Source organism: Salvelinus alpinus, chromosome 23 (assembly GCF_045679555.1).
Source record: "Salvelinus alpinus chromosome 23, SLU_Salpinus.1, whole genome shotgun sequence".
Taxonomy (NCBI): Eukaryota; Metazoa; Chordata; class Actinopteri; order Salmoniformes; family Salmonidae; genus Salvelinus; species Salvelinus alpinus.
In genome coordinates, this window is record NC_092108.1 from 46,047,434 (window position 1) to 46,064,266 (window position 16,833).

Below are 16,833 nucleotides of genomic sequence, written 5' to 3' on the forward strand. Positions count from 1 at the left end.
ATTTGCGAGTAGAAGATATCCGATAAGGTGTATAAAGTTGCTGCTTCGACTAGTGGACCCACGAAGTCCAAAGGTACGAATTGGTCTTAGGGTCAGATATGAATGCAGTTTTCTATCTGAAGCTTGATAGATCCACGCAAATCTTTTTCACATGCCCAACAATAAATATCATTAGTGTTGTATGCAATGACGGAACATCATCAAACTGTAGTGGGAGGGAGGGGGAGGGAGGGAGGTGCCAGATCCACCAATGATCCTCACCCAAAAGGGCAAGTCATGACAATTTTTTATATTTTTTACATTGTTGAGTAATAGTGAAGACATCAAAACTATGAAATAGCACGCATGGAATCATCTATTAACCAAAAAAGTGTTAAACAAATAAAAATATATTTTATATTTAAGGTTCTTCAAAGTAGCCACCCTTTGCCTTGATGACAGCTTTGCTCACTCTTGGCATTCTCTCAACCAGCTTCACCTGGAATGCTTTTCGAACAGTCTAGAAGGAGTTCCCACATATGCTGAGCACGTGTTGGCTGCTTTTCCTTCACTCTGCTGTCCAACTCATCCCAAACCATCTCAATTGGGTTGAGGTCGGGTGATTGTGGAGGCCAGGTCATCTGATGCAGCACTCCATCACTCTCCTTCTTGGTCAAATAGCCCTTACACAGCCTGGAGGTGTGTTGGGTCATTGTACTGTTGAAAAACAAATGATAGCCCCCTAAACCAGATGGGATTGTGTATCGCTGCAGAATGCTGTGGTTGCCATGCTGGTTAAGTGTGCTTTGAATTCTAAATAAATAACAGACAGTGTCACCAGCAAAGCACCCTCACACCAACACACCTCCTCCTCCATGCTTCATGGGGTGGGAACCACACATGCATAGATCATCCGTTCACCTACTCTGCGTCTCACAAAGACACCTCTGAACAGTTGATGTTGAGATGTTTCTGTTACATTAACTTTGTGAAGCATTTATTTGGGCTGCATTTTCTGAGGCTGGTAACTCTAATGAACTTATCCTCTGCAGCAGAGGTAACTTTGGGTCTTCCATTCCTGTGGCGGTCCTCATGAGACAGTTTCATCAATCATAGTGCTTGATGGTTTTTGCAACTGTTCTTGAAGAAACTTTCAAAGTTCTTGAAATTGTCTAAATTGACTGACCTTCATGACTTAAAGTAATGATGGACTGTCGTTTCTCTTTGCTTATTTGAGCTGTTCTTACCATAATATGAACTTGGTCTTTTACCCAATAGGGTTATCTTCTTTATACCACCCCTACCTTGTCACAACACAACTGATTGGCTCAATGCTATTAAGAAGGAAAGACATTCCACAAATTAACTTTTAACAAGGCTCACCTGTTAATTGAACTGCATTCCAGGTGACTACCCCGTAAAGCTGGTTGAGAGAATGCCAAGATTGTGCAAAGCTGTCATCAAGGCAAAGGGTTGATACTTTGAAGAATCTCATATGTTAGCAATTTATGTTATTCTTCAATAACACAAACTCCAAAGGAAATCAGGGGGAGAAAAATATGTTTATTCAGCGAGGACAAATCAAGATGTTATGTTGGGAGTCAGATGTTAAGTCTCCCTGTCCTCAGCTTTTCCCCCTCAGATCAAAGGACAGGATGCCACTTATAACCCCCCCACCCTAGCCTGGGGTTGACCAATCAGAAGTCCTTGCAGGACAATTTGGCCAATGGCCAAATAACAAGTCTCCCACTCCAGACTCAATGTACAGACCAATGAAAATGTGGTCCACGTAGAACACGTCGCTCTGAGTTCAGGAGTGACATTCCACAGATTCTAACAGGTGCTGAACTGAAACCCAACTCCTATTTACAATTCGCTATTGACCAGTAGTACTCTAGTTTTTTAGTCCTCTCAAACTCTGCGTTGTGTTATCTTCCAACTATTATTACACTCCCCCCTAGACCAGTTTTAAGATGTCTTTTTAGAAAACATGAAAAAATAGACCGTTAAAAACATCAGCAGTAAGCATAAACTCATTTACATTAAACACCTTGCATTTCTATAAAACACAAAGGCCATGTTCTACTTGCCGTTGCCGTAAGAAATTAGATTTCACACAAAGTTATAGAAAAGAGGTATTAACAGTTGCGATGACACACCTGAGGGAGCATGGTTCATTACAGCAATGAGGACAGTTACCACGGGCACATTGACCACAATCATGAGGCTTGGTGTGATGATGAAGACCCTTATGATCCCCCACCACATTCTGGTGAACACCACTGACGCCCATCTCCAAAAGGACACGGTTGATGAATCTTAGGGGATATCACGTAACCATCAGATTTTAGCAGACAAACATCAGGCAATAGCACACTTGATAACCTGGATGAGGATAAGAAAAATAACCACAACTCCCACTATTGGAAGTATCATGCCCACCAAAAAACTTCCCCATGTACCGAATGTGGACGACAACCACATGACTAAGCCTAAATCACCTGGATTGTAATCATGATATTTAGCGCCCTCAGTCCTGATATTTTGGATTAGGTCAGTTATATCCTCAGAATGATCAGGAATGTAAGTACAGCATTCAGCACCAATAACAGCACATGTACCCCCTTGTGCGGACAGAAGATAATCCAGGGCCAAACGATTTTGCATGGCCACAGTCCGAATGGCAACCATCTCAGCTGTAATTAACTCAAGACTCTCAACTGTACAATTCGCTACGACTTCCATAGAGTTAGCCATATTAATAACTTCCTGTGCTATTTTAGAAATATCATAAGAGGAAAACACAATTGCAATGATCACAATTGCAATCTCTCCGTTTCTGTAATCACACGTTTATGACGGTGTGAAAACGGAGCATTCACAGATTGTCTTGGGTACAACATATCCCACATAACACGTCCGTTAACCACACGACGCTTAACAACACGACCCTTAACAACACGACCCTTAACAACACGACCCTTAACAACACGACCCTTAACAACACGACCCTTAACAACGCGACCCTTAATAACGCGACCCTTAACAACGCGACCCTTAACAACGCGACCCTTAACAACGCGACCCTTAACAACACGACCCTTAACAACACGACCCTTAACAACACGACCCTTAACAACACGACCCTTAACAACACGACCCTTAATAACACGACCCTTAATAACGCGACCCTTGCCACAACTTGCCACAACTCCTCCAGCACCTATCTGCAGAACTAGGTACTCTCGCATGTTGATACTCAGCATTCTTACCCAAATTAGTACCAATAATCGGCTCATACCAATTAACATCTCTCCATATACCCAACATTTCACTCTGGTTGAAAGGAATCATCCTTAATGGAATACCTGCCCTTGATGTGAATGGAGCATACGTACAAACCCAACATCTACTTTGATTGACTACTGTGGCATAGTGTAGAGAGAGAGCTTGAAACATATTGACGCCCGGGTGTCCCTCATTCTGCTGATGCGTCGCTGTTAGAAATGGAAACACCAACCACATCCTGTATTAGGAGGAAACTCACAAGGAAAATAATTTCAAACATCTTTCACTTGTCTGCAAGACAATAATATTCAATCATCTTATTGTCAAGGTAATCATTCACAAAGTCCTTTAAAAGTGACAAGCTCTTCCACACTGGTATCAATCCCACATAGATAACTATTAGACATGACCAGCTTTTCTACACTGGTATCAGTCCCATAGATAACTATTAGACATGACCAGCTCTTCACACTGGTATCAGTCTCATAGATAACTATTAGACATGTCCAGCTCTTCCACACTGGTATCAGTCCCACATAGATAACTATTAGACATGACCAGCTCTTCCACACTAGTATCAGTCTCATAGATAACTATTAGACATGTCCAGCTCTTCCACACTGGTATCAGTCCCACAAAGATAACTATTAGACATGACCAGCTCTTCCACACTAGTATCAGTCTCATAGATAACTATTAGACATGTCCAGCTCTTCCACACTGGTATCAGTCCCATAGATAACTATTAGACATGACCAGCTCTTCTACACTGGTATCAGTCCCACATAGATAACTATTAGACATGACCAGCTCTTCCACACTGGTATCAGTCCCACATAGATAACTATTAGACATGACCAGTTCTTCTACACTGTTATCAGTCCCACATAGATAACTATTAGACATGACCAGCTCTTCTACACTGGTATCAGTCCCACATAGATAACTATTAGACATGACTAGCTCTTCTACACTGGTATCAGTCTCATAGATAACTATTAGACATGTCCAGCTCTTCCACACTGGTATCAGTCCCACATAGATAACTATTAGACATGACCAGCTCTTCCACACTAGTATCAGTCTCATAGATAACTATTAGACATGTCCAGCTCTTCCACACTGGTATCAGTCCCATAGATAACTATTAGACATGACCAGCTCTTCTACACTGGTATCAGTCCCACATAGATAACTATTAGACATGACCAGCTCTTCCACACTGGTATCAGTCCCACATAGATAACTATTAGACATGACCAATTCTTCTACACTGTTATCAGTCCCACATAGATAACTATTAGACATGACCAGTTCTTCTACACTGTTATCAGTCCCATAGATAACTATTAGACATGACCAGTTCTTCTACACTGTTATCAGTCCCATAGATAACTATTAGACATGACCAGCTCTTCATACTGGTATCAGTCCCACAGATAACTATTAGACATGACCAGCTCTTCATACTGGTATCAGTCCCATAGATAACTATTAGACATGACCAGCTCTTCTACACTGGTATCAGTCCCACAGATAACTATTAGACATGACCAGCTCTTCTACACTGGTATCAGTCCCATAGATAACTATTAGACATGACCAGTTCTTCTACACTGTTATCAGTCCCATAGATAACTATTAGACATGACCAGCTCTTCATACTGGTATCAGTCCCACAGATAACTATTAGACATGACCAGCTCTTCATACTGGTATCAGTCCCACAGATAACTATTAGACATGACCAGCTCTTCTACACTGGTATCAGTCCCATAGATAACTATTAGACATGACCAGCTCTTCTACACTGGTATCAGTCCCATAGATAACTATTAGACATGACCAGCTCTTCTACACTGGTATCAGTCCCATAGATAACTATTAGACATGACCAGCTCTTCTACACTGGTATCAGTCCCATAGATAACTATTAGACATGACCAGCTCTTCTACACTGGTATCAGTCCCATAGATAACTATTAGACATGACCAGCTCTTCTACACTGGTATCAGTCACATAGATAACTATTAGACATGACCCGCTCTTCTACACTGGTATCAGTCCCATAGATAACTATTAGACATGACCAGCTCTTCCACACTAGTATCAGTCTCATAGATAACTATTAGATATGACCAGTTCTTCTACACTGTTATCAGTCCCACATAGATAACTATTAGACATGACCAGCTCTTCTACACTGGTATCAGTCCCATAGATAACTATTAGACATGACCAGCTCTTCTACACTGGTATCAGTCCCATAGATAACTATTAGACATGACCAGCTCTTCCACACTGGTATCAGTCCCATAGATAACTATTAGACATGACCTGCTCTTCCACACTGGTATCAGTCCCACATAGATAACTATTAGACATGACCAGCTCTTCTACACTGTTATCAGTCCCACATAGATAACTATTAGACATGACCAGCTCTTCCACACTGGTATCAGTCTCATAGATAACTATTAGACATGACCAGCTCTTCCACACTGGTATCAGTCACATAGATAACTATTAGACATGACCCGCTCTTCTACACTGGTATCAGTCCCATAGATAACTATTAGACATGACCAGCTCTTCCACACTGGTATCAGTCACATAGATAACTATTAGACATGACCAGCTCTTCCACACTGGTATCAGTCACATAGATAACTATTAGACATGACCAGCTCTTCCACACTAGTATCAGTCTCATAGATAACTATTAGACATGACCAGCTCTTCCACACTGGTATCAGTCTCATAGATAACTATTAGACATGACCTGCTCTTCCACACTGGTATCAGTCCCATAGATAACTATTAGACATGACCAGCTCTTCTACACTGGTATCAGTCACATAGATAACTATTAGACATGACCAGCTCTTCCACACTGGTATCAGTCCCATAGATAACTATTAGACATGACCAGCTCTTCTACACTGGTATCAGTCACATAGATAACTATTAGACATGACCAGCTCTTCCACACTTGTATCAGTCACATAGATAACTTCTTGAGAATACAGGGGGTGCTATTTACCCATTAGCATAATTTGCTCTACAGATTAAACTGCCTCTTATTCAATTATTGCTCTTACTATATGCATATAAATAATACCATTGGAAAGAAAACAATCTCTAGTTTCTAAAACCGTTTCAATTTTGTCTCTGAGTGATACAGAAGTCATTTGACAGCACTTTCCATGACCAAGAAGAAAAAAGCAAGATGTGTATGCCAGCTTCAACTCTCTGCCTATATATGGTCGTGCCCCCTATGACCCGAAACACACCTCATTGGCCTTCCTCTGGGTGTCAAGAGGACGTCAGAGGAAAAATATCTTGTTTATCTGGGACTGACGTGAAATGAGAGCTAATTCTTTGGCGTGACCGACAACTTCCGGTTCTCTAAATCGTGCGACTTGTAGCTGCGATTGTCTTCTGTTGTGCGGCCATTATGGATGAAAACTATCTCCGTCTCGAAGTTTGTTTGATACATGTGACCAGATCATCGTAATGTATGTTTTTTCAATATAGTTTAATCAGATTATTTGAATTTTTTCGGGAGTTTTGTGGTGTTCCGTTGTCTGATTTTATTTACGTTTGAGAGATCCGTGCCACTCGACCAGTACCTGTGCTAAATGGAGTGGGAAAGGAACAATTCTGAACGGAACCAACGACTCATCTTGACAAAGGACACTTTGATCAACATTCTGATGAAAGATCAGCCATAGTAAGACCCAATTTACGATGTTATATCATATCTGTTGTGCATGTGAACTGGCCGTGGGCGCCTAGCCGAATCTGCCTGGTATAGCTATGCTAATTTAGCGCTACATTTTGTTTTCGTTATAAAACATTTAATAAATCTGAAATATTGTTTGGATTCACCAGATGTTGGGCTTTCAATATCTGTACGCTGTGTATTTTTCTGAAATGTTTTAAGATGAGTAATTCGTTATATGACGTTGGTCTCTGTAATTGTTCTGGCTGGGTCAGCACTATTTCAGATTGCAGCTGCAATGTAGAACGGGTGCTACCGGATCAGGGTTGGTGACTCGTGAGAAGATAACTATTAGACATGACCAGCTCTTCTACACTGGTATCAGTCCCATAGATAACGATTACGCATGACCAGCTCTTCCACACTGGTATCAGTCCCATAGATAACGATTACGCATGACCAGCTCCTCCACACTGATATCAGTCCCACATAGATAACTATTAGAATACTGAGAACATACAGTAAAGTCAGAAGTTTACATACACCTGAGCCAAATTAATTTAATCTCAGTTTTTCACAATTCCTGACATTTAATCCTAGTAAAAAGTCCCAGTTTTAGGTGAGTTAGGATCACCACTTTATTTTAAGAATGTGAAATAGTAAAATAGTAGTATAATAGTAGAGAGAATTATTTCTTTCGGTTTTTATTTCTTTCATCATATTCCCAGTGGGTCAGAAGTTTACATACACTCAATTAGCAATTGGTAGCGTTGCCTTTAAATTGTAAAACTTGGGTCAAACGTTTCGGGTAGCCTTCCACAAGCTTTGTGGGCCTCCTTGCTCGCACACAAGCCTCCTTGCTCGCACACGCTTTTTCAGTTCTGCCCACACATTTTCTATAGGATTGAGGTCAGGGCTTTGTGATGGCCACTCTAATACCTTGACTTTGTTGTCCTTAAGCCATTTTGCCACAACTTTGGAAGTATGCTTGGGGTCATTGTCCATTTGGAAGACCCATTTGCGACCAAGCTTTAACTTCCTGACTGGTGTCTTGAGATGTTGCTTCAATATATCCACATCATTTTCATTTCTCATGAGGTCATCTATTTTGTGAAGTGCACCAGTCCCTCCTTTAGCAAAGCAGCCCCACAAACATGATGCTGCCACCCCCGTGCTTCACTGTTTGGATGGGGTTCTTCGGCTTGCAAGTCTCCCCCTTTTTCCTCCAAACATAACGATGGTCATTATGGCCAAACAGTTCTATTTTTGTTTCATCAGAACAGAGGACATTTCATGTGCAGTTGCAAACCGTAGTCTGGCTTTCTTATGGCGGTTTTGGAGCAGTGGCTTCTTCCTTGCTGAGCGGCCTGTCAGGTTATGTCGAGGAAGGACTTGTTTTACTGTGGAAATAGATACTTTTGTACCTGTTTCCTCCAGCATCTTCACGAGGTCCTTTGCTGTTATTCTGGGATTGATTTGCGCTTTTTATACCAAAGTACGTTCATCTCTAGGAGACAGAACACGTTTCCTTCCTGAGTGGTATGACGGCTGGGTTGTCCTATGGTGTTTATACTTGCGTACTATTGTTTGTACAAATGAACGTGGTACCTTCAGGCGTTTGGAAATTGCTCCCAAGAATGAACCAGTTTTGTGGAGGTCTACAATTTTTTTTCTGAGGTGTTGGCTGTTTTCTTTTGATTTTCCCATGATGTCAAGCAAAGAGGCACTGAGTTTGAAGGTAGGCCTTGAAATACATCCACAGGTACACCTCTAATTAACTCAAATTATGTCAATTAGCCTATCAGAATTTTCTATAGCCGTGACATCATTTTCTGCAATTTTCTAAGGTGTTTGATTCACCAGTCAACTTAGTGTATTAACTTCTGACCCACTGGAATTGTGATACAGTGAATTATATGTGAAATTATCTGTCTGTAAACAATTGTTGGAACAATTACTTGTGTCATGCACAAAGTAGATGTCCTAACCGACTTGCCAAAACTATAGTTTGTTAACAATACATTTGTGGAGTGGTTGAAAAACGACTTTTAATGACTCCAACATAAGTGTATGTAAACTTCCGACTTCAACTGAATATGTTTTGCATAAGATATGGGCAAAACAGTGACTTCAGCACCCGTATCTCCTAAAAATTCTACTGCAAAGTTGTTAATCGTCAAGTTCATATATATTCCATCCTATTTCAAATGTACACCAGCTGAGATGAGACATAAGAGGGAGTCTGTTAGTTTACCTCCACAGCATATAGCAAACCTCTGCTGCTGAGCCAGAGAGAGCTTCTTACATTTCTGCACAAGTATTGTGTCGTTGGGGCTGTTGTCTTGATTCCATTTTCCCTTAGACGGATCCTTCTTCTCCTGGCCACTTCTCATAAAATCAAGTTGTCTTTTCCGACACTCTCGTTGCCAGGGAACAGAAATCCCGCAATAATGACATATACTTGGTTTCTCTTTTACTGAACAAATAATGTTGTTGGTTTCACTCGGAACCTGCACAACTCTGAAACCCACGTCTTGTGGATGCTTTAAAGTTGTTGACCATTCATCCAACTGTTTTGGAGATGCTGATTTTATGTATGATTACTGTCACAAGAAGTTTGTCTTTACTTCCTTTTACAGCCTGTGTTCTGGTTGGCCTAAGACATCATTCATCACTGCTGTCAGAATCTGTTGACTCAGGCAGTGCTGACCAGTTGCTTGAAACCTGATCTGCCTTGCCCAATTCAGTGTGAGAGGGAACAGAGGGGCCACAGGTGGGGGTCACGTCTTACTTTTTCACCCGTGTCTCCTCTTCTACTTTGAAATGGTTATGAACAGTGAATTTCATGTTCACATCCGGAAGAGCTGTTCCACCCTTTTCCAGAGTTGTTTTCTCACTTAACAATGACATGACATTAATGTCAAAAGTTGTATAATATATGTCTCTATGTTTATATATTTATTTAACCCCTTTTGAGGACCCAAACCTCTTCTAGAACACATTGTTTATGTAGGGCCTGGCTACCCATAACTTATGTTCACTCAAAGCTTGTTGAATGCTTACAAGGTTTACATTAACCACACGTGTAAAAATTGCTACTCAACTAGCAATTCACTTCTATGCAACAAGGTTTCACCCCCCAAAAAATCTTCTCAACTAGCAACTCACTTCTATACAACAAGAAGGTTTCACTTAAACAGATGCCTCCAACCTTTTCGTAGAGTAAGGCCTCCAACCTTTTCGTAGAGTAAGGCCTCCAACCTTTTCGTAGAGTAAGGCCTCCAACCTTTTCGTAGAGTAAGGCCTCCAACCTTTTCGTAGTGTAACAAAGGACTTGAACACTTATACATCACAGATACACATCACTCATTGCATGCACTATTTTAACCTGATTTGGTTCTTTTAAAATGACATTGGTCTAGACTCACCAAGCATTTCTGCCATCAATCAGGAGATTAAGAGTTGACTCCCCAAAGTGGGTTATGTACAGCCTTCTCTCTTTCTCTGGATAAACACACAGTTGATAAGTTTTCGTGTTAGAAATGCATGCTATAATTTGGTCCTATTATTTCTAATACAATAGAGAATTTTCAGAAGGTTGAAGAGTGTAGGTGGTAACTGGAAATTACATCTCCATACCACTCTATGGCATAACAAGGCTATTACTTCCGGTAATAAACCTTGTGAGTCTAGAGCCTGGTCGGCAAAAGAGGTAAATAATCTAGGGGAGATATTCAACTCAAAGGGTCTTCTTAGTTTTCAGTTACTTTGTCTTCGTTTTGATATGCAAGGGCCGTCATTCTTTCTATATCTTAGACTGCTGTCAGCTCTTCTTCCCTATGGGGTTCTATATCTTTGACTGGGGTCAGCGTTTCTTCCCTATGGGGTTCTATATCTTAGACTGGGGTCAGAGCTTCATCCCTATGGGGTTCTATATCTTAGACTGGGGTCAGCGCTTCGTCCCTATGGGGTTCTATATCTTAGACTGGGGTCAGAGCTTCATCCCTATGGGGTTCTATATCTTAGACTGGGGTCAGCGCTTCATCCCTAAGGGGTTCTATATCTTAGTCTGGGGTCAGCTCTTCTTCCCTATGGGGTTCTATATCTTAGACTGGGGTCAGCGCTTCTTCCCTATGGGGTTCTATATCTTAGTCTGGGGTCAGCGCTTCGTCCCTATGGGGTTCTATATCTTAGTCTGGGGTCAGCTCTTCTTCCCTATGGGGTTCTATATCTTAGACTGCTGTCAGCGCATCTTCCCTATGGGGTTCTATATTTAAGAATGGGGTCAGCGCTACATCCCTATGGGGTTCTATATCTTAGTCTGGGGTCAGCGCTTCATCCCTATGGGGTTCTATATCTTAGTCTGGGGTCAGCGCTTCATCCCTATGGGGTTCTATATCTTAGTCTGGGGTCAGCGCTTCATCCCTATGGGGTTCTATATCTTAGACTGCTGTCAGCGCATCTTCCCTATGGGGTTCTATATTTAAGGATGGGGTCAGTGCTTCCTAACCTATGGGGTTCTATATCTTAGACTGGGGTCAGCGCTTCATCCCTATGGGGTTCTGTATCTTAGACTGGGGTCAGCGCTTCATCCCTATGGGGTTCTATATCTTAGACTGGGGTCAGTGCTTCATCCCTATGGGGTTCTATATCTTAGACTGGGGTCTGCGCTTCATCCCTATGGGGTTCTATATCTTAGACTGGGGTCTGCGCTTCATCCCTATGGGGTTCTATATCTTAGACTGGGGTCAGCGCTTCATCCCTATGGGGTTCTATATCTTAGACTGGGGTCAGCGCTTCATCCCTATGGGGTTCTATATCTTAGACTGGGGTCTGTGCTTCATCCCTATGGGGTTCTATATCTTAGACTGGGGTCAGCGCTTCTTCCCTATGGGGTTCTATATCTTAGACTGCGGTCAAACATTGGAAAAAAAACTTTGGGATTTGTGTGCCATACAATTGAAAAGTTTAGATGACTGGTTTCTGATTGTAATATCTTCCATTTTTCTTCATGTCCCAACAGTACCTCATCAAAGTGAATGAGATCAAAACTAAGAAGGGAGTTGACCTGCTCCAGAACCTCATAAAGTACTACCATGCACAGTGCAAGTAAGTATACTGACACAACTTCCAGCTCATACTTAAAGGCCGTGTTAATCTATTAATCAATCGATGTCTTTATTGTCCCAATTGGGACATTTGTAGCGCAGTCAGGGATGCAACATTAAAAACAATAACCATACAACAGATGTACACATAAGATAAATAGTATGAGATCAGTTACACTCTTAAAATCATCAAATAGGAGCCGTTTATTTGTGCCCCATGCTGATTATGGGATGTATTGTGAGTGGAAGGGATGAGTGGTTTTTGGGTTACTTAGTACTCCCTCAACCAACAATATGTGTCTATCAGTGTTGTTGTGGGGTTAGCGGTTGCGGTTAAAATATCAGGTTGCTGCATGGCAAAGGCAACACAAGTGTTGGAATAATCAAACGTATGTGAATGACAAACAAACTTTCCATGTTCGATAACTGGACTTCAGAATGCAAACCATTGTATTGTGAAAGCAAAACGTATTTAAAAAATATGTTTATGTGTATATGCTTATGCTAGAATACCAGACTACTCTTTCTCCTTCAGCTTTTTTCAGGATGGATTGAAAACCGCAGACAAGTTGAAGCAGTATATTGAGAAGCTTGCAGCTGACCTGTATAACGTAGGTGACATTTACATTTAAAAATGATTAGATAAAAGGCTACATTGGTCTCTCTGCTGTATGGCTTTATGTTTTCATCTACAGTACCAGTCAAAAGTTTGGACACCTACTCATTCAAGGGCTTTTCTTTATGTTGACTATTTTCTACATTGTAGAAAAAATAGCGAAGACATCAAAACTATGAAATAACACATGTGGAATCATGTAGCAACCCAAAAACTGTTAAACAAATCAAAATATATTTTATATTTGAGATTCTTCAAAGTAGCCACCCTTTGCCTTGATGACAGCTTTGCACATTCTTGGCATTCTCTCAACCAGCTTCATGATGAATGCTTTTCCAACAGTCTCGAAGGACTTCCCACATATGCTGAGCACTTGTTGGCTGCTTGTCTTTCACTCTGCGATTCAATACATCCCAAACCATCTCAACTGGGTTGAGATTGGGTGGTTGTGGAGGCCAGGTCATCTGATGCAGCACTCCGTCACTCTCCTTATTGGTCAAATAGTCCTTACACAGCCTGGAGGTGTGTTTTGGGTCATTGTCCTGTTGAAAAACAAATGATAGTCCCACTAAGCGCAAAGCAGATGGGATGGCATATCGCTGCAGAATGCTGTGGTAGCCATGTTGGTTAAGTGTGCCTTGAATTCAAAATAAATCACAGATAGTTTTACCAGCAAAGCACCATCACACCTCCTCCTCCATGCTTCATGATGGGAACCACATTTGCGGAGATCATCCGTTCACCTACTCTGTGTCTCACAAAGACAAGGAGGTTGGAACCAAAAACCTCAAATTTGGACTCATCAGCCCAAAGGACAGATTTCCACCGGTATAATGTACATTACTTGTGTTTCTTGGCCCAAGCATGTCTCTTCTTCTTATTGGTGTCCTTTAGTTGTGGTTTCTTTGCAGCAATTCGACCATGAAGGCCTGATTCACGCAGTCTCCTCTGAACAGTTGATTTTGAGATATCTGTTACTTGACCTCTGTAGCATATATTTGGGCTTAAATCTGAGGTGCAGTTAACTCTAATGAATTTATCCTCTGCTGCAGAAGTAACACTGGGTCTTTTTTTCCTGTGGCGGTCCTTATGAGAGCCAGTTTCATCATAGCACTTGATGATTTTTGCGACTGCACAAAGTTCCTGAAATATTCCAGATCTATTGACCTTCAATTGCTGCATGTCTTAAAGTAATGATGGACTGTCATTTCTCTTTGCTTATTTGAGCTGTTCTTGTCATAATATGGACATGGTCTTTTACCAAATAGGGCTATCTTCTGAATACCATCCCTACCTTGTCACAACACAACTGATTGGCTCAAACACATTAACAAATTAACTTTTAACAAGGCGCACCAGTTAATTGAAATGCATTCCAGGTGACTACCTCATGAAGCTGGTTGAGAGAATGCCAAGTGTGCACAACTGTTATCAAGGCAAAGGGTGGCTACTTTGAAGAATCTAATATATGTTTTGATTTGTTTAACACTTTTTGGTTACTACATGATTCCATATGTCTTATTTCATAGTTTGATGTCTTCAATATTATTCTACAATGTAAAAAATAGGAAAAATAAAGAAAAACCCTTGAAATGAGTAGGTGTGTCCAATCTTTTACTGGTACTGTATGTCTATCCAATCATTGTATGTGGTGATTTGATTGTCACTGATGGGGATTTGTAGTGATGTGAATGGTTCTCACTCCACAGATTAAGCAGACCCAGGATGAGGAGAAGAAGCAGTTGACGGCCCTAAGAGACCTCATTAAATCATCTCTGCAGCTGGACCAAAAGGAGGTAGCTCTTTTTGTCTAACAAACCATGGGAGTGCAGCAGGGCACCATACTTAGACCAATGTTTATTTGGATTTTGTTATTGGCCCTGCCTATGCCATATTGTTGACTTTTATAGTGTGATTTTGTATCTTTGGGTAATGCTCTAACATTTCTCTAAAATACAGCTGTTGTCTTAAACATAAATAATCTTCTATGACCATTTCTATCTGCTAACATTGAGTTCTCAAGTTCTCAATGAAATGGAAATATATCAGTCAATCCTTTCATTATTTCTCATATTACCTAAGACCATCCATTCCTTCTACCTCCATACTTTCCTTCCTCATCTGACTCAAACGCATAAGAATCATAACCCAAACCCATTTCAACAGTCCATTGTTCTATACTTTTCTGCATAAGAAGTGCAATAACAGTAACGGAGAAAGTCTCATGTCTCATACCCACTGAGCCGTGTTTTGCATAGCGGCCAGGGAAACACTGTCATGTCCACCAGGAGGTACTGTATATGCTGTATCCAGCAGTTATATAAAACATGTATGAGATTAAGTCTCTTACCTAATGTATCTCCCACTTGGAGCACACTGCAGTTCTACCAAAGTGTACCTGATAATAGACCTCCGGTATGCCACATTTATTCACCCCACATCGGGTACCAACTCAGTGGCCTTGTGGTTAGAGTGTCTGCCCTGAGATTGGAATGTTGGGGGTTTGATCTAAAAATGGGATCCGATTCCTCTCTACTGCTTAGCATTAACACTTGAACTACTAAAGCAGTCATTTGGGCTGCTCATGAATTTAAAAAGTTTTTCAAAATGTATTACTCAGCCATTTTTTACATTCCCCCCCCCCCTATCCTTGGCTTTTTCAAAATTAGTCTATATAACACACTGTCGTTGTTAGAATCTTAATATAACAAACAGACTGCACTCAATGAGCTGTATAAGACCATACGCAAACAAGAAAATCCTCATCCAGAAGCGACGCTCCTAGTGGACGGGGACTTTAATGTAGGAAAACTTAAATCCGTTTTACCTCATTTCTACCAGCATGTATACATCAATACGGAAGTCGTTCGATGACACGGTTTTGCTAGCACAGACTGCAATATGTTCCGGGATTCATCTGATAGCATTGAGGAGTATACCACCTCAGTCACCGGCTTCATCAATAAGTGCATTGACAATGTCTTCCCCACAGTGACCGCACGTACATATCCAAACCAGAAGCCACTGGTTACAGGCAACATATGTACCGAGCTAAAGGCTAGAGCTGCTGCTTTCAAGGAGCGGGACACTAATCCGGATGCTTAGAAGAAATCCTGCTATGCCCTCAGATGAACCATCAAACAGGCAAAGCGTCAATACAGGACTAAGATTGAATCCTACACCGGCTCTGAAGCTTGTCGGATGTGGCTGGGCTTGCAAACTGTTACAGACTACAAAGTGATGAGCTAAATGCCTGTTTTGCTCGCTTCGAGGCAAGCGACACTGAAGCATGCATGAGAGCACCAGCTGTTCTGGACCACTGTGTGATCACGCTCTCCATAGCCGATGTGAGTAAGACCTTTAAACAGGTCAACATTAACAATGCAGCGGGACCAGGACATGTACTCAGAGCATGCGCGGACCAACTGGCAAACCTCTCCCTGACCGAGTCTGTAATACCTACATGTTTCAAGCAGACCACCATAGTCCCTGTGCCCAAGAACGCCAAGGTAACCTGCCTCAATGACTACCGCCCTGTAGCACTCATGTACTGTATGTGGCCATGAAGTCCTTTGAAAAGCTGGTCATGGCTAAAATCAGCAACATCATCTCGGAAACCCTAGACCCACTCCAATTCGCATATTGCCCTGACAGATCCACAGATAACTCAATCTCAATCGCACTCCACACTGCCCTATCTCAATTGTACAAAAGGAACACCAATGTGAGAATGCTGTTCATTGACTACAGCTCAGCATTCAACACCATAGTGCCCACAAAGCTTATCACTAAGCTAAGGACCCTGGGACTAAACACTTCCCTCTGCAACTGGATCCTGGACTTCATGACGGGCTTCCTTAACAGCTTCTACCCCCAAGCCCTAAGATTGGTGAACAATTAATCAAATGGCTACCTGGACTATTTGCATTGCCCCCACACCCTTTTTTTTTTACACTGCTGCTAACTCACTAACCCCTACCTACATTATATTATATTACCTCGATTTACCGGTACCTCCCTGTATATAGCCTCATTATTGTTATTGTTACTTTTTTTAAAACTTTAGTTCATTTAGTAAATATTTGCTTTACTCTTATTTTCTTATAACTGCATTGTT

General features: G+C 41.4%; 1 protein-coding gene across 1 annotated transcript in view; it reads left to right on the forward strand.

The window, feature by feature from the left end:
• Positions 1 to 16,833, forward strand: part of asap1a (ArfGAP with SH3 domain, ankyrin repeat and PH domain 1a) — a 159,985-nt gene that overhangs the window by 74,538 nt on the left and 68,614 nt on the right. The window contains exons 7-9 of the mRNA XM_071362569.1: positions 12,016 to 12,101; positions 12,636 to 12,711; positions 14,426 to 14,512. Of these exons, the coding sequence (XP_071218670.1) occupies positions 12,016 to 12,101; positions 12,636 to 12,711; positions 14,426 to 14,512 (249 nt within the window). The remainder of the gene's footprint in view (positions 1 to 12,015; positions 12,102 to 12,635; positions 12,712 to 14,425; positions 14,513 to 16,833) is intronic.